This window comes from Mesocricetus auratus, unplaced genomic scaffold, assembly GCF_017639785.1.
Source record: "Mesocricetus auratus isolate SY011 unplaced genomic scaffold, BCM_Maur_2.0 Super-Scaffold_100001, whole genome shotgun sequence".
Lineage (NCBI taxonomy): Eukaryota > Metazoa > Chordata > Mammalia > Rodentia > Cricetidae > Mesocricetus > Mesocricetus auratus.
Window position 1 is genome coordinate 6034224 of NW_024429187.1, and position 18071 is coordinate 6052294.

Genomic DNA, 18071 nt, shown 5'->3' on the forward strand with positions numbered 1-18071 from the left:
AAAAGGGGACAAGTGAGATGTAACCCCTGTTCAGCTTGAGGTTTATCTCCCCAATAGGAAGAACACAAGAAATTGGTGACACGAGAAATCACAGCGGGGAAGGCACAGGACGGCAGCATCTGGTCTTCATCGATCACCTACACTTATGCTTAATTTGGAAGCCTCAGTCTTCATGTCCCACTTACATTTGCTTTCCTCCTCTGTTGGACTCCATCCTCCTCTCCATTCACTTCCATTTCTCTCCATTTCGTTGTCTGCCTTGCTTGGCCAAGTCTTTTGTTTTTTTCATCTCCATCCACAATGATTATAGAGTTTTGCCTTAGCAAAAGGGAAACTGAGGTATCCTGAGCAATACTCTGACACACGAGGCATAAGCTGTACTCTTAGTAAGGATCTGGTTAAAGGTTCAGTGAACACAGGGAGATGGATTTAATTTTCGCAAACGTTCGTTAAACTCCCGGTAGCAAAGTACTATGGTAGACAACAAACCAGGTTTCTAGGAAAATTACAGAGCTAGCCAGCAGACAGGAAGCTGAAGGGAGAGACAAGGAGAAGGAAATGGAGAACATGGAAGGAGGAAGCAGAGACCAAGTGGTTAAGACCTGAAAACTCAATGTTGATTTTTAAGCTTTGTTTCAGGGTACTCAAGATACCAAAGGCAAGTCTCAGAAGTTCAAGCACGCTGGCGTTGGTTTTAAACCTTCTGCTATCTGTGAATGTTGGTCATGTTGTGACTTTACTATGAATAAATAAAATTTCACAAGTATCTTACCATAAATGCTGGAGGTTGTTGTACACTGGCCTAGCGTACTTACGTCAGGCAACCAAGAGCAACTGTCCGTGTAAACAAAGAAATGTGTGACAGAGACTGAGACATTCCTGAATGATCCTACTGATGAGTTCACTATTGCCATGGGTTCAGGACCATAGAACTTACCTGTTAAACTACTTTGAAAATTATTTCTGTGGGAATGCAAAATTTCTATTTTCTTACATTTTTAAAAGACACAACAATGGGAAATAGGGAAATGTTTAACAGTAAAACATCAATTAACAAGTTCAATATGTCACATAGAAGTCATGACATGTCCCAACACCCAGCATGAGAGGCTCCTTTATGCCCATGTGCCACCTCCTGAAGAATGGAGCCTTTGACTCGGCACGGTAGACTGCAGACTGTCTTTCTACAGCTGTTCTCAAAGACAAGACAATTTGAGCTTCATTTATAAAACATAAATATCATATTGTTGTTCTCTTCTTCTTCTGGTTCTAAATGGCGTCAGTGATGGCTGAACACCCCCACTCACACCCTGGTGACTAACGTTAACACCAGGAAATGAAGATGAGCCAGAAAAACACCCCAGTTTTACTGTCCCTCCTACGGAGAATCTGGGTGCATTTCCTCTTTGTGTCAGTTTGAGATGCTTGAAATATGCAATTGAAGGTGGGAGGCCCTGGGGTAAAGGAGAAGAGACATACATGGTCTGGCGTCTCCAGGGATGTGTCCCAGGAGGTCTCCACATAGGCTGTGAGATTTCAAATAGAGACTAATTGTCAAAAGCCTCTGAAAAAGTTGGTTGTTTAAATAGAGACTGGTGTCAGACAGCCAAAGGGAGGGGAGGAAAACTTTACCCTGAAGGAGCACGTGGGTAGGACTGCAGAGGCGAGGGACACTTGGAGCAGGTGGGTGCCATTGAGCTTTGGCAGTTAGGTGGGTTCTTGAAAATTGCGATGGAACAGTCAGTGGTGCTAGCGAAGCCAGGACCGCAAACTGTGAAATGTTCCGACTGACAGCCTGAACCAGATGAGTAACAGGTGAGAACTGCAAGCCTTTCCCTAAGCTTTTCTTCCCATCTGATTCCTGTGGACAGAGCTGCTGTTTGCTGGACACTTAGAACAGACCCAGCTGTGCTATCCAGTTTAGAGCCTCCATCCAATGTAGTTGTCTCTGCCTACCTCCCTCTTACTATAGCAAAAACAGCGGAGGCTGGTTCACTCACAAAGGGAAGGAGTGTAGTTCCCTGTTCAGACGGAAGCATCTAATAAGAGCCTCGTGCTTCCTCACAATCTGGTAAAAAGGTGGAGGGCAAGAGAGCATGAGAGAGAGGCATAGGCACAGTCTTACTCTAGAACAGCAGGAGGTCTCAACCTGTGGGTTTCCACCCTTTGTGGGTGTAACTATCTCTTCACAATTGTCACGTAAGATATCCTGCATATCTGATATTAATATTATGATTTGCAACAGTAGCAAAATTTCAGTTATGAAGTAGCAATGAAAGTAATTTTAAGGTTGGAGTCACCACGACTTGAGGAACTGTATTAAAGGGTCACAGCATTGGGAAGGTTGAGAACACTAGCCTAAAGCAATATACACTTTCACAAGCACCTGAGTCACAAGTCAGCAAGCACCTACCATGAGGAAGAGCTAAGCCCTCTTCCCAAGACAAGGCATCTTAAACCATCCGTGTCCCAAGGCCACCACAGTATCCATCAGCACGAGGCTGAGCAGGACAGACCCCACTCAAAACATGGCATGAGTCATTGTAGAAAGAAGCGTTGGCCTCATTTTCCAGAAGAGGAAGTTGCATCTGTAGTGTGGTACATTTATCTGTGTTCTAGAGAGCAAGAAATATCTTATTCAACTGGTGGTGTTTTCCTTCATAATCCTGTTTTCCTGTTTTTATACTACTGTCTATCAAGAGACTGTTACTTTAAATCTGTCACTCTTCATAACCCAGTATTTTATTTTTGAATTATGTATATTGGTGTGTGTGTGAGAGAGAGAGACAGAGAGACAGAGAGACAGAGAGACAGACAGAGAGAGAGAGAGAGAGAGAGAGAGAGAGAGAGAGAGAGAGAGAGAGAGAGAATGAATAAGGAGACTGTAGAGGTGAGAACAAGACATCAGATCCATTGGGGCTACAGACAGTTGTGAGTGGCCTGATGTGGGTGCTGGGATACAAACTCCTCTGAAAGAGCAGTGTCGTTTCTTAAAGGCTGGACTGTCTCTCCAGCCACCAGTCCAGTATTTTAAAGAAGAGAGAAACCAAAGACACAGACAAAGACAAGTCTCAAGGCTATGTGCCTGACCCTGTCAACCTAGTCAAAAGCCAAGGGCTGGGGATGTCACAGACCATTTGGGTGAATCTACTACTTCTAAATATTAGAAGCAGACCTCTCAGCTCCTTGCTCAGCACCTGAACTAGGATGCCCATGGGTAATTCATTCACCTAACCATACTGAGCTAATCCTGCGTCCCCTGCTTTCTTCCTTGCCATATCTCCTGAACATCCTCCTGTATATGATAGTGACTGTGTGTGTGTGTGTGTGTGTGTAAAATCCACAGAGGAACCAACACACACCCGTCCAAGTTACTGGGTTTAGAAGGCTATGCATTCTGCATCTCTTAAGGCTACTTAGACGTGAGTTCCTATTTCTTTCCTACATCATTCATCATTTCAACCGCACTCACCTCTGCTTACCCTCATTCAGTACTTCATGCTGGAGTCAGGAATGGCTTCCTTCTCAGACACCTAACAAAGCGGGTTTAAATCCGCTTCCCTCTGATAACATTTCAAACCCCCACAAGATATTTTACCTAGTAGAAATTGTCATTCTCACCAATTCTCCCTTCAGTGCCAACTTCAGAGGCCATTTCTACACCCCACCACGCTAAGGTAAAGAGGGTTCTCTTTGGGAGTGCTGGAAGCTTTCCATGCACACCGAGGCTCTGTGAATGCCACAGACCTTGCTGCAGACTGGGAACCCAGGAGAAGGAAAACATTTACTGATTAAAACACTATCTCCAAACACAACACTAGGCATTTCCAGCTTAACAGTGCCCCTTGGCTCCCTCTCCATCTGTGTTTCCATTGGCTGCCTGCCCCTTCCGCTTCCCAGTTTCTCACTATCTCGCTGGCTCCTTCTCTCCCTGGTTTTCTTATCTCTTTGTCTCTCATTTCTCCCTGCACTTTCTGGAATAAAACCCTCTGTTTTTGTAAGTAGAATACCAGTTTGGCTGTTTATGGCTTTGTTCATTTGCCCAGATCCTTCTCTTCAGGCCCCCAGAGTGTTCCCTTCTTTACCAAGTGACTGAAAGGTGTTCCGGGACCATCGGGTGATGGAGATGAACTTTTGCTTTTGTTTTAGAGTGGGTATCTGACCAGTTCCTACTTTAGAACCTAAAGGAGGGTTACTTTTGTCTTAGCATTAACCCTTAACTTTTTAAAACTCTTATTTTAACTAAAATATAATTGCATGTCTCCCCATCTTCTCCCTCCAACCTTTTCAAATCCATGGCCCTTTTTTCTTTTCTTTTCTTTTTTTTGTTTGTTTTGTTTTATGAGACAGGGTTTCTCTGTATTGTTTTGGAGGCTGTCAGTCCAGCCCGGCCTCGAACTCACAGAGAGCCGCCTGCCTCTGGCTCCCGAGGGCTGGGATTAAAGGCGTGTGCCACCACCACCCGGCTGGCCCCTTTTTCTTTAATCATCATTGATGTGTGTGTGTGTGAGTGTGTGTGTGTATGTGTAAATATGTAACTATAACATGCTGAGTTCATTTGGCATTTTTATAGGCATATGATTTCAGAACTTACTAGTTGGTGTTAGATTATGGTCCCCGGGGAAGACTACTCATTTCCCCAGCATTCCTCCTCACTTCCTCATCTAGGGATGGGGCTCTGGTAGAGTTATCCATCCATATTGAGGTGTCAACTGGTATTGGAATTGTTCAGGTTTTGTTAGGCAGCCATACTGCTGAGATTTCTTGGATGTAGCACCCTGTCATATGTAGAACATGAGAGTTTCACAGCACACTTCTTCATGGATGTGGTGCCCTGTCATGTGTAGAACACGAGAGTTTCACAGATTTCTTCATGGATGTAGCACCCTGTCATGTGTAGAACACAACAGTTTAACAGCACACTTCTTCATGGATGTAGCACCCTGTCATGTGTAGAACACGAGAGTTTCAAAGCACACTTCTTCATGGATGTAGCGCCCTGTCATATGTAGAACACAAGGGTTTCACAGCTTGCTTCTTCATGGATGTGGTGCCCTGTCATGTGTAGAACACTAGAGTTTCACAGCAGACTTCTTCATGGATGCAGCACCCTGTCATGTGTAGAACACTAGAGTTTCACAGCAGACTTCTTCATGGATGCAGTGTCCTGTCATGTGTAGAACACGAGAGTTTCACAGCAGACTTCTTGGTCTTCTGGCTTATGATCTTTCCAGTTCCTTTTCAGTGATGTCTGCTGAATCCACCCTGATGGGACTCCTAGAAAGCACAACAGTGACCTGCACAGCAAGTTAGATATCCCTAAAGGTGCCACTGTGACACTGATAACTGGCAGTAACCTTCAGCAGTCCAGCTGGACTAAAAGCCCAGGCAATTGTAGGGAAATTTGCCCAGTACGGGAAACAGCCAACAACCCGTGTCTACTTAGGACAGGAATCTTAGATAATAACCGATTACTACTACTTTACTAAACCAGCATGATCCCTAAATTACACTCACAGGTAAGTGTGGCTGTCACTCCTCATCAAAGAGGGCGCGTTTTCCACAGTTTGAGAACATTACTATCTGAAAGTAAGCACCAAGCACAGCTGGTGAAGTAGTGTATTCTGTTTTCCCTAACATCTGGACTTTCCCCTGTGCATGTAGGGGACCCTGTAAAGAGCCCTAGTGAATTGTGAATACGTGAAACTGTTTTCGTTAAAGTTCTCACATGTGGCTGCCAATCTAAGCAACTTAAAAGGAAGAGTCATTAAAGGACAGAGCTACAAAATGTCACAAGGGTCTTACCTAAGCAAGCATGTGGTGACATTGGGCAGTAGACTTGGCTCTTAGTTAACTACCTTCATGACTTAGCTAACTGGGGTCACTGTTAGAAAGACGCTCCGTGGCTGTGAGAAGATTTAAAGATGTTCTAAAGTAAGAGCTCTGCCCGGCTGTCTCTAAGAGCATCCACCCGTGAGTCAAACAGCAGCACTTCCCAAGCATCTTCGAAAGGGGAAGTCATTTTCAAACTTTACTCAAAAAGGGCAAAATTAAGCTATCAGTATCATCTGCTTCTCAAAGCACATTGAGCCAGAAGAAAGTCATGGGTGTCTAGAATGTGCCCAGTTGCTCACCTGCTGAGATCATATGAATTTTGTGTGCCTCTGGCTTGAAAAAGTGCCTCCTTTTCTGTCAATCATCAGCTAAGCACAGCTTCCAGGTTTCCAAGTTTCTCAGCACCATTAGTAGTAACACTGTTTCCATGGTTACCTCACTCAAGTAGGTGAGCTCAGACTGTCACAGCACTAAGAGAAAAAGAAATGTTGGCTTCTATTGTTCATGATGTCACAAGCACAGCACTAATGAGTGAGGAAATGGACTAACCCTTACGTTATTCTTAGACTTTGTGTCCTATAGAAACATGTAACTCCTAAAAATTACATAGTTTAAAGAAAATCAAGAGGAAATAAATCAGAAATGCATTAGCAACATCAGGGTAAAGGTAGCTGCCACCAAGCCTGATGACCTGAGTTCAATCTCTCTGACCCACTAGGTAGAAAGAGAGAATTGATTCCGGCCAGTCATTCTGTGACCTCCACTCAAAAGCTTCAGCATGTGCGTGCATGTGTGTGTACACATGCACGATTGCACGCACGCATGCGCCCGCACACACAGACACACACACACTAAAATAAACAAATGTAGTGGAAGGGACTTGGCCTTTGGGGGGATCTACTAAGTTCCTAGCAGTAAGGTAGACAAAGTGCTGCTCTCTTCGCAATCTCCTTCCCCCAAGACATTCACAGTAGGTTTAAGTATCTCTGTCACCTACCGGAGACAACAAGGCCAAAATGATGTTCAACCTTTTGACACAGTAATATGATATTGTCATCTACAAATGCGCTGAGTTGAATTCATAACCACCCCTAGGTTGGACACAGCTGGGAAGAATTTAAATGAGACAATAGCTATGAATTGGAGTTTGAATTCAAGTCTGTTAATCTTCAAAGTGGTTTTCTTTTTACATATCACACTTTTCAACTATCTACCAAGCATAATCTAGAGAATTCAGCAATGGCCTGCGCTGACGAATTGGTCATCAACTACCATATGGATACGGAAGGGGGCTTCTGGGAAGTCATCCTTTCTTCAGGTTCTTAGAGTGTGGGAATGGTGGCATAACAAAAAACACATTCTGTAGCTGAAAGAATTCCCTTGAGCAACTTTTCTAGCTTCAATCTGTTGTTTTGATAAACACTCCAACCAGAAGTGACTTGGTGGACGGAAGGGTTTATTTCCACTTCTAGGTCTCAGTGCATCATGGGGGTGAAGTCGGGACAAGAACCCAACAGACACCACGGAAGAAACCCGCTTCTTATACAGCTGGACGCACCTGTCTGGAGACTGGTGTTGCCCACGCTGGAGTGGGTTTTCATCATCGACTAACAATCAAGACACTCCTCTGTGAATCAATTTAAACCAAGCTGAGTTGATGGATAATTTAACTGGGATGATGCTGATTCCTTCACACACTAAGAGTTGCCTTGAGAAATCCACATATTATCTTTGATCCTCAGCGACTTCACCTGTGACTTGAGATCCCTTAGACATGCCTGGGCACTCCATAGGTAGTAAACTTCAGAGCAGAGACATAAATACAAACCCTCTGATACCAAGCCTGTGCTATGGATCTAAACAAATTATTTCATCTCACTGTATTAACTGGAGAGAATACTTATGTCTGATAAGGAGTAAAAGAAAAATCATACATGAAAATGCTCATTACAAAAGCTTGTCAAAAAGGCATTATTATTATTGCTTTTATTTGGGACAGTGGGCTGTTTGCCAGGGCCTGACTGGTCTCTGGCCAGTTTTCTCATCTTATTCCCCAGAGCCTTTTAAGTAGCATCTCCCATCCTATTTCCAGTAGCTCCTCTCCCCTTGGGAATAGCTATGGACCAATCACAAGTCTCCTGAATCCCCACCTCTTGCTATAGCCAAACCACAGGCCCCAGCAGCTGCCCCCAAGAGCTGATCTTTAGTTTGTGAACCATAAATCACAAGAGGCATGAGGAGATGTATATCTAGACTCGTTCTGTCATTTCGTTCCATGAGACCCCACCCATTGAGATGGATGCTTGACAATCAACAGTTGTTGGGGGAGGGGTGTTGCTTTCTTCAGTAGTGTAACTGCTAGTGAGTTCCTCTTGCCCCAGTAAATAACCCCCCACCTCTGCTCTGGCAAAGAAGAGATTCTTAACCTCTTGGCACAAAACCGAGACTTGAGAGCACAAGGGGGAGTTGCTGAAAAGAGGGACAGTGAGAGAGGCTGGCAGGCAGCAGGGGGGATGGGGGTGTTTGATAAGTGCACAATCCATCACAAAAATGTATAAAACTGTTCACCAATAAGAAATCTTTTAACATGTGTTGTGCAAAGAAAATTTAGGTGAAAATTTTACTGCAGAGTTAAGCAATACTGGTGGACCCAGCCTCAAAAATGTTCTTAAAGTATTTTTTATAGTCACCAAGTAAGCAAATCAGGGATAGTGATTTCTAGTCCTTCTTGCTCTTGGCAGAGAACTCACGCTGGGGGCACACAGTCAGACCCTCCTCCCAGGCACAGATTGATCCCAGGACAATCTGAGGCAGAATGGACCAGGAGGAAGGCAAAGCCGAGACCAGGCTCCTTTTAGGCTCACTGCCTCGCTCCCACTTGGCCCACTGCCTGTCCTCATTAGTCCCAGCAAGCGAATCTGATTAGCCACTCTGACTTATTTTTGACAACCTGGCAGTACATGGGCCAAGACTTATTTTAATAGCTGATACAATCATCGCCAAAGCTGCATTAGCATTTGGAAGATTACTCCCTTTTCTGGAAGATTCCACTGTCTGTAAAGCATCAAGACACAGTAGACATCTACCCAAACATAAAATGTGCCTCTAGCTTCCCTTCCTTATCGTTGCAGTCATCCTGAACTGGCTGGCTGAGACACGGTGTAAAAAAAATTTTTATATTTGTGACTTTGGTGTTTATAAACTTAATGTTTTCCAAGGTAATAAACAAACTTCTATAATCAATAAGACACAAAAGCCAGATTTGACTGTTACTAAATATCCAGGGCTTGACTTTTCTATATTTTGATTAACAGAACATTTTCATTTTTGTTATGTGCTAAAAAAAAAAACTACTAATCATGTGTGGAAGATGAATAATAAAAAAATTAAAAAGTAAGTTTTTTTCTTCTTTCCCCCTAATTAAACTTACACTGTTGATTCAAATACCCACTGTAAATCCACATATACATATATGATCGGTGGAAAATAATGGTTAGTAGTAGAACTAATTTTAGGCGACCAAGATACAAAACTTCTGAGATTCCAAGTAAATTATGATATATACTTCAATAAAAACTGTTATGGAAAGGGTAACACATATTGTCAGTTCTTTTCAGTAAGTTAAAATCTAAATGTTTTTCTCATCAGTCCCCAGCTAATTTGAAGATCTGTCTATCACCAGAGTGCCCAATTCACCAGGAAGTTCATGAACAGAGTCAAGGAAATCACCAAATGTGACCTCTTTCTGAGGCTGGTCTGTGTTTTAATCTTCGTTTCTTTTCCTCATACCTGAGCCTTCCCTATCCCCAGCACACCTGCCTGCTGCTTCAGGCCACTAAGGGACTGACTCAGGTTCTCTTTCTCAGCAGGAAAAGACAGGTTGAGGCTAGGCATTGAATGCGGCTGGTGGGACAGCTGCCTGGTTAGGGACGGCTGCATTTACCCGCAGGGAGTGGACTCAAAAGGGACACAGAAAGTTTGAATTCTTCTGTGCTAGCCTCACTCGGATGGTGGAAGGTCAGATATGCACTGTCCTATCCTTCAGATGAGCTTGATCATAAACGCCCAAAAATTGTGCTCACTGTGCACAAGAACTAAGGGCTTGAGATTCAACGTCTTCTGTGTGCAGAGGGATGAAGGCACCCACAAAGAAAGCATTTCCCGACTGATGTCTGAAGCTAAGAGGAGACTATGTGACAACCAGAAGTTTAGAATTCATGCACAGAAGCTATCTTCTACTGCAAGCATGGCCACACACATCAGGTGTACCCAGCACCTACCAGGATCTGGTCTTAGAGATGTGGATACGCCTAAAACTAAGTTACTACTCATGACCTGGGATGGCGTATACCATGAACACAATCCAGCCTACTTAATGTGAAGACAGAACTAAATACTTACTAATGCCTGCTATCTTATGTAAATACTAATGACTATAAAAACGTGTTCAAAAGAAAAACTACGGGGACATTTTTAAATCTCTATAGACTATTTTAGGACATTCATATATACTCCATGTTTAGTTGCTGAAAATGTGTCATACAAAATTCAATAGACAGATTGATTTTAAGAAATGCCCACATGTAGTTGAGGGAATCAGCAGGCAAAGGCTTCCTTTTTGCTTTCTGCATGACAATCCCAGTGTTAGGAAACAGGTGAAGGTGACAATAATAGGCATACTGAACAAATAGGCAGTTTGGGTTTTGAACTTATGACCTTGGAAAAGTAGTCTTTTTGAACTTCAGCTAGAAAATGAGATTGGGAGTAGCATCTCTCTCAGGACAAATACGCATGCAGTGAGCTCATTTGTAGACTGTCTGTGGAATGTGGACCCTAGCAACTACATCGGGTGGATGGTTAACTTATGGTAGTGAGATAATTTATACAATTCACCAAACATGTGAAGAGTCTTAAGTAATAAGTGGTACAAAGCAAGAGAGTCTTGGATGCAAACAGCGATGCATTATTTCTGCCCTTGGAGTCCGCACAGAATCAAGAATGGACATTTAGGCCAACTATACTTTTCCTTCTTTCTTTTCTCTCTCTGTCTCTCTGTCTCTCTGTCTCTCTGTCTCTCTGTCTCTCTCCCTCCCTCCCTCCGCCCCTCCCTTCCTCCCTCCCTCCCTCCCTCCCTCTCTCTCTCTCTCTCTCTCTCTCTCTCTCTCTCTCTCTCTCTCTCTCTCTTGATTCTTTGAGACAGGGTTTCTCTGTAGCTTTTGAGACTGTCCTAGAACTTGCTCTGTAGACCAGGCTGACCTCCAACTCACAGAGATCTGCCTGCCTCTGCCTCCTGAGTGCTGGGATTAAATGCATGCACTACTACCACCCGGCTACTTTACACATAGTTTTTTAAGTTTCTTTTATTTACTTATTTATTTATGTGTGTGTGTGTTGTGTCTGTGTGTGCATGCAGTTGTGTTTTGGAGCTGGAGTTACAGGCAGTTGTGAGTTGCACTGTGTGGGTGCTGGAAATGTGGGTTCTCACAATAGAGCCGAGAATGCTCTTAGTCACTGAGCTGTCTCTCCTGAGCCATATGTCCTGAGACATCTCTCCTAAAGTGTTTCTCCAGCTGGTAACTTTCATGTGTGTGTATGTGGTACTCAGGACCGAGTCGTTACATGAATGCAAGCTAAGCCCTGTACAGTTGAGCTATATCCCCAACCCCTGAACTTGCCTGAAGATTTGAAGGAATGATTTTCGACACCCATGGCTGTGCACATGGTCCCTTTTCCATTTTACCAGGATTTCTTTGCTTAAAGGCTGGCTAATTTATAATGAAGAGAATTATCTTCCCAGAGTTCTATCCTGACATCTTTCCCACTTTCAGAATTGACAGGTGAGCAAAAGAAAGGAAATAATTACCTCAAAAAGACTTCCTCTAAAATAGTGTTTGCTCAAACACTTCTCCCACTTATCAGAACAGAGATCTTCACTGGAAATTAACTTTGACAGTGACTTCATTTGTCATTTTTTTCATTCATTTGATGTGTATTGTGCGCTTTTCACATTAAATACTCCACAAGCTCAAGACACATTTTCATTGGAATATCAAATGTTCATTTTAAAACTCTGAGATCATTTTTCATGAGACGGGCAAACTGACTTTGGTTGTGTGACTGAAACACCAACAGCTACCATACGCACACTCAACACAGTTGTTCATTTTACAAAAATTATCTCAACATAATTTTATGATCCATCACCTGACTCTGACTTCTACCTCTTGTCTTTCTCTTGAACAGATTGTTACAGCGTTCCACGTGACTGTTCAAGATGACAACAACATCACTGTCTCTTTAGAAGCTTCTGATATCGTCAGCCCAGCATCCGTCTATGTTGTGAGGGTAGCCGGCGAGTCCAAAAACTATTTCTTCGAATTTGAGGAATTCAATAACACATTGCCTCCTCCTGTGGTCTTTAAGGCCACTTATCATGGTCTTTATTACATAATCTCTCTGGTGGTGGTCAATGGGAACGTGGTCACCAAACCCTCCAGATCAGTCACCGTGTTGACAAGTAAGCACCCTGTGATGTCATTCTCTGTGCTTCTCCTCTGAGCATGTCCTCATCAGTCTATGGCTGAAGCAGATTTCACCAGAATGGCAAGAGTGTTTAGCTTGGAGTCTAATGACATAGCTCAACACTCTCCCTTATATTAAGAAAAGTTTGGGTAATATAGTATCCAAGTTGATCATATCCACTATTTTTTTTTTTAAAAATCTGATTTATAGGGAAAAAAGCAAACTTCATTGACAATATACTTTGAGACTGAGTGATAATTTCAGGTTAATGACTTCACTATGCAAATTTATTCCACATAACTTAAATGCATGATCTTAGATTGTTGTGTCTTGTCCTATACAAAGCAATTAGTTCTTGTGGCAATGAGTTTGTATTCACAGTCAGCTGATTTGACCATAATTGGACATTCTTAGTAGAGGACATAAAAATACGGGGTGTTTTTCATTCTTTGTTATTAAGCAGGGTCTTGCTATGTAGCCTGGGTTGGCCCCAACCTTCCAATCTTTCTGACTCAGGCTTCCAAGGGCTGGAATTAGAGGCACACACAGACAACAGTGACCATCCCTCATCTCACCTCAAACACGGCCTTGGTTCCCACTGCCCAAGGAAAATACCGAAAGACAAATGCAATACAGAGTTGACACTGCTCTTGTGGAGTTTGTAGCAATGGTTTTAACTGCAGGTGACTTTCACCACAGTCTCTGACTTCAGCATCACATCATAAGGCAACATGTCACAGAGTACACAGAAAAGCCACCTCCGTGAGACATGGCTTGACACTAGAACAACTGAGAGCTTCATCGAAGTTCCGTTTGCTCATGCACTTCAGGGTGAGCTTTAATTGCTGCCCCCATTAAACTGTCAGTTATCCGTGACCATTGTGGTCATGAGTAAAGAAAAGTACAGTGTGATGGTGTCTGTTAGGATAAGAAGAAAAGAGAAACAGTCAGAAGAAAGAACTCAACAGTGGCCGGGTGGTGGTGGCGCACGCCTTTAATCCCAGCACTCGGGAGGCAGAGGCAGGTGGATCTCTGTGAGTTATAGGCCGGGCTGGACCGACAGCCTCCAAAACAATACAGAGAAACCCTATATCATAAAAACCAAAAAAAAAAAAAAAAAAAAAAAAAAAAGAACTCAACAGCAAGCTAGCGGACTATTTTTAACCCGAGTGTCAAAAATTAATTAAAGTCTCATTGGCAGAGTCCCAGGGTCATTATTAAATTCTGAAAATTAACAATGGCACAGACCCAAGACCTGCAAGGCTAATGGAGATAAAGGGAAGAGCTGGAAATTAATTCAATTAAAATGAAATCTCACCTGTGAAATCCTGTCTTAGGTTCCAGGAAAAGATGAATCTGGCTGAGACTCGGCCATAGCTGTGGGTGCATCATAACAACAACCAACTCTTTGAAGTAAACATTCTGCTTAAGACAGCTTCATCGTTCCATAAACACCTGGCCTGGGATTTAATAGCTATTCCATGTAGCTCAGCTCAAAGCAGTTGAGCATGACTAGGAGAGAGTGAGGGGAGGAGACACTATTGTGCTCTGTTCCAACATTTCGAGTACACAGACACTCCAAAAAAGCAAAGTTGGAAGCTACAACCCTTTAGCTGACAGTTATTAAAGAAATTTGAAAACCAGTCATACCTGTAATCCCAGCATCCCAACACTCGGCACAGTGGGGCAGGAGCATAAGAATTTCAACATTATCTTCTACTTTATGTCAAATTCAAGGCTAACCTGGGCTACATGAGACCTTATTTCTTTAAAAAGCAATAAAAAAGAAGAAGCAAAAGGAAGTGAAGACAGGCATACAAATGTGTAGTCAGATTTTCTTTTCAGTCACTAGCTCCAGATAATGACACAGAGACCTATTCACAATTATGGAAGTTTGGCCTGTAGCTTTGAATTGTTCCCAACTAACTCTTATAAATTAAATTAACCTAGTTTTATTAATCTACATTCTGCCACATGGATTTTATCTCTCTCCTATTCTGTACACAGGACTCATTGCATGTGTTGCTTTCGTCTCCCTGCTTTACTTTCCAGAGTTCCTCTGTCTCCCCCGGAAGTCCCACCTATTCTCTCCTGCCTAGCCATTGGTCACTCACTTTTTTATTAAACCAATCACAGCAAGACATCTTCACACAGGGGAAACAAATATCCTGTAACACAAATAAGGCACTAAATGAGGTACAATCAACCATCATATGTGGTTACATGTGCACATGTAAACCTGTGAAGACCAGAGGGCTGCTTTTGTGTTATCCTCAGGAACACTATTCATGTTAATTTTGAGACAGGATCTCTTGTTGGCTTGGAGCTTGCCTATTCAACTAGACTGGTTAGGAAGTAAGCTCCAGGGATCAAGTTTTCTCCATCTCACTAGCGCAGAGATTGCAACTATGTACTGTCACTTCTGACTTTGTGTTTTGTTTTTACATTCATGTATGTATGTGTGTGGGTGTATGGGCCTGCACATGTAAGGACACATATCTGGAGGTCAGAGAACAACTTACAAAAATGTATTTTCTCTTTCCACCTTCACGTGAGCTGCAGGGATTAAATCCAAGACCTCAGGCTTGGCGACAAGCTCCTTTATCCACTGAGCCATCACCTCAGTCCCCACTCTGGGCTTCTAATATGGGTTCCAGGGATCAAACATAGTCGACTGAGTCATCTCTCCAGGGGAACTGTGCCCTTTTTTAAAGGCTTATGTACACTACCCCAGATTCCAGAAGAGATGACGATGAGAATATGAGAATTATATGTAAAGGTGCAGATATTCTGGCATTAGCTTGAGGGAGCATCAGGTGGTATTGGTCGTATATCACAAAAGAGAGAATTTAATAACACGATGGCTAAGGACAATTTTGACCCCGGAAACTCTCATTATTAATGAGCCCCTGATTCATACCACACCATCTTCCCATTTTATGGTTTTATGCTTCTGAAGCATTTGCGGTACCTGCTCCCAGGGCTGACACACTGCTTTGAGGTAAAAGGGGCGTTTGTTACAGTCATCAGCCACGTGCTGGAGCCTGTCTGGATGGAATAAGCAATGGCAGAGCAGGATGCTCAGGGGCAGCACTTGGAGTTTTTGATACAGTTGTTCTGAGTCTGGGGCTCACAGAGTAAAGAAAGTTGGGGAGTCAAGGCAAAGAGCAAACTGGGCACGACAGACTCATGTGACGGGTTAAAAGAGCCTGCAGGCTCTGACACCAGTTAATATTTAACTGATGACGCTGGGTCAGTATTAATGTGAGCCCCTTAGGAGAAAGAGGATGTATCTAGGCAGAAAAACGTAATATCTAGAAACAGTTGCTTAGGACCTGGGAAAATGACAGACACATGCAATTGGTTCCTGTCAGGCCAGACTTAGAAATGGTGGCTGCCAAGGTTGCAGAAGACACATGGGAACAGGTCATTGGTTTATTAGTCATGTTTTTTTAATTTTGAATATAAATAATTGATTTATTTAATTCTATTTATTGAGCATATTCTCCATCATGGCTGAAGTACCAGAAAAATAACAATACATAAAAATACCTTTAATCGCCGGGTGGTAGTGGTGCACGACTTTAATCCCAGTACCTGAGGCAGGAGGATCTCTGTGAGTTTGAGGCCAGCCTGGTCTGGTCTACAAAGCTACACAGAGAAACCCTGTCTTGAAAAATCAAAAAACAAACAAACAAAAGAAAAAAAAACCACCTTTAATCAAGCATGACCAAATTGTTCAGCATCACTCAATCACATACTGATGGGTGCTTCAAAATAATTCAGGGAAGGTGGCCAGAAATACAGGAAGAGATCTGAAGTTCCCTGCGAGTGAGTTGAGACTTTACGTGATAAAGAATGAACACAGATCTAAGAAATGACAGAAGGTGACTTGCCTGGGCAAAGTTCACGTGTGGCAAAACCCAAGGCTGAAAGATGCCACTCTTGCCTACACAAGGCTAAGCATCGGGAAGTCATCCGTGCAACCTGGAGCAGAAGCGAGTTCCCGCTAAGTCTGTTTTCAGATCTGTCCTCCACTCTGGTGGACAACCGCTTTTCTACAAAGTCCTGGGTAGCATAGACATGAAACCCCACAAGTCCACGTGCTCTACACTGTTGCTCTTCGACTTTGCTGTCGCTGGAAATAATGTGCACACGAGTTAGCCGGGCATCGCTCTCATGCTACTTTATAGATACCAAAATTTCAGATAATTTTCATGTGTCACGAGTTACTAGTTCTCTGTTTCCCGTCAACCTCTTAAAAATGAAAATCTCACCCATGTCTCCAGATCACAGTTCAGATTTATCTTAGTAAATTGTGGTGGCCAGACTAATCTGTTGTTACCCTATATAATAACGACTACTAGGTACTATAATTTTTTTTAAATGCCCACTTTTTTTGCAATATATAAAACTATGTCTTTCTCACTCTGACTAATAATACAAAATCAACAGAGTATGTAAGACATAATGTATGACCAACAAATGAAAGTATTACCAGTGGCATTAGGTAGCAAATTAGCTGAGGCATGAGGAACAAAAGGAAAGTGAAATCGATTGAGGCGGGAAAAGCCACTGAGGTATGTGTGAGTGGCTGCTTTGTGACAGGGATGCTGACTAAAGTGAGGGGGTCGAGTGGTTTCTGGACTTACAGGTGTTGAGAAGGAGCAAAGCTGAAGTTGAGGTGACAGGAGAGCATGAGCCCAGAAAGCTGCTAAAATGTCCATGGGAGTAAAATGCCGTGAACCAAGGCGGTGTCTGTGCTGGTTCCCACCCCTCCTGTATCCTAGGGGACTGTGGCCAGCATACCTCAGGGATCCATTTAGATACACACAGGTCAGGGTCTGTGGTCATCTTCTAGACATGAAGCAGCGGCTTGGGATTGGGATTCGGGATCAGTCTTTCCCCCATGACTGCCATCAGAGAGGACGGTACCACCCTGACTCCTGCCTTCCTCAAGAGAACTGCACCAGGAATGATAGGTGCTCGGGTCTGTCCCGTCGAGGGCTGGATCCTTCCCCCGTTGCTTCCTTAGATTTTAGTGAGGCAGAGCAGAGTCACCTCGGGAAGATTTGCCTCTAGTGTCAGCGGTTACCCTCAAGCGCGGGCTACCTGGGCTTCTTGCCCTTTGTCCGTGTCCACTCTGACAACCGCATCCAGAACTTTCCGGTCTCCATCAACTCGACACAGTAACAGTGCCTGCTGACACCATGAAGTAGGTGTGGTTATGGAGAATACATACCGGGCTTGTCACTTTCTCACTGAGAATATAACAGCTATGAATGTGTGGCCTGCAAGGAAGTCCTACTGTTGTATGTGCTGCTGCTGTCTGCTGGAAAGCAAAATTTAAACACCTCTTGCACACCTCTACACACCAATTTCCTTCCTGATTACTGTCAATGGCTTAAAGACTGCAATTAAGGAATATGAAATGTCCTAAATCTAAACATTATTTAAGATGATGTCAAACATCTAATTAGAAAAAACAAGACCTTATTGTGTGTCATAGTTTTATTACTTATTAAAAGCAAGACAAAAGTCCAACTAATATTGGGGTTGCAAATCATCTACATTCTGCTCTTTCCATAAAACCAAAAGAAAGTGAGGGGCATAGGACCAAGTTCAAGTGCACACTTGTCTCCAGGTCATGAAAGAAACTGAAACTCAAGTGGAGTGGAGAGAGGGCCTTTCTGAACGGGGCCTCAGTGCTCCAG

At 43.2% G+C, this 18071-nt stretch overlaps 1 protein-coding gene across 2 annotated transcripts in view; it reads left to right on the top strand.

The window, feature by feature from the left end:
• Ptpro (protein tyrosine phosphatase receptor type O) overlaps positions 1–18071 on the top strand; it is a 199138-nt gene that overhangs the window by 90200 nt on the left and 90867 nt on the right. For both annotated transcript variants that reach the window (XM_013115524.3, XM_005072983.4), the window contains exon 2: positions 12079–12352. In XM_013115524.3, coding sequence (XP_012970978.1) covers positions 12079–12352 — 274 coding nt within the window. The remainder of the gene's footprint in view (positions 1–12078; positions 12353–18071) is intronic.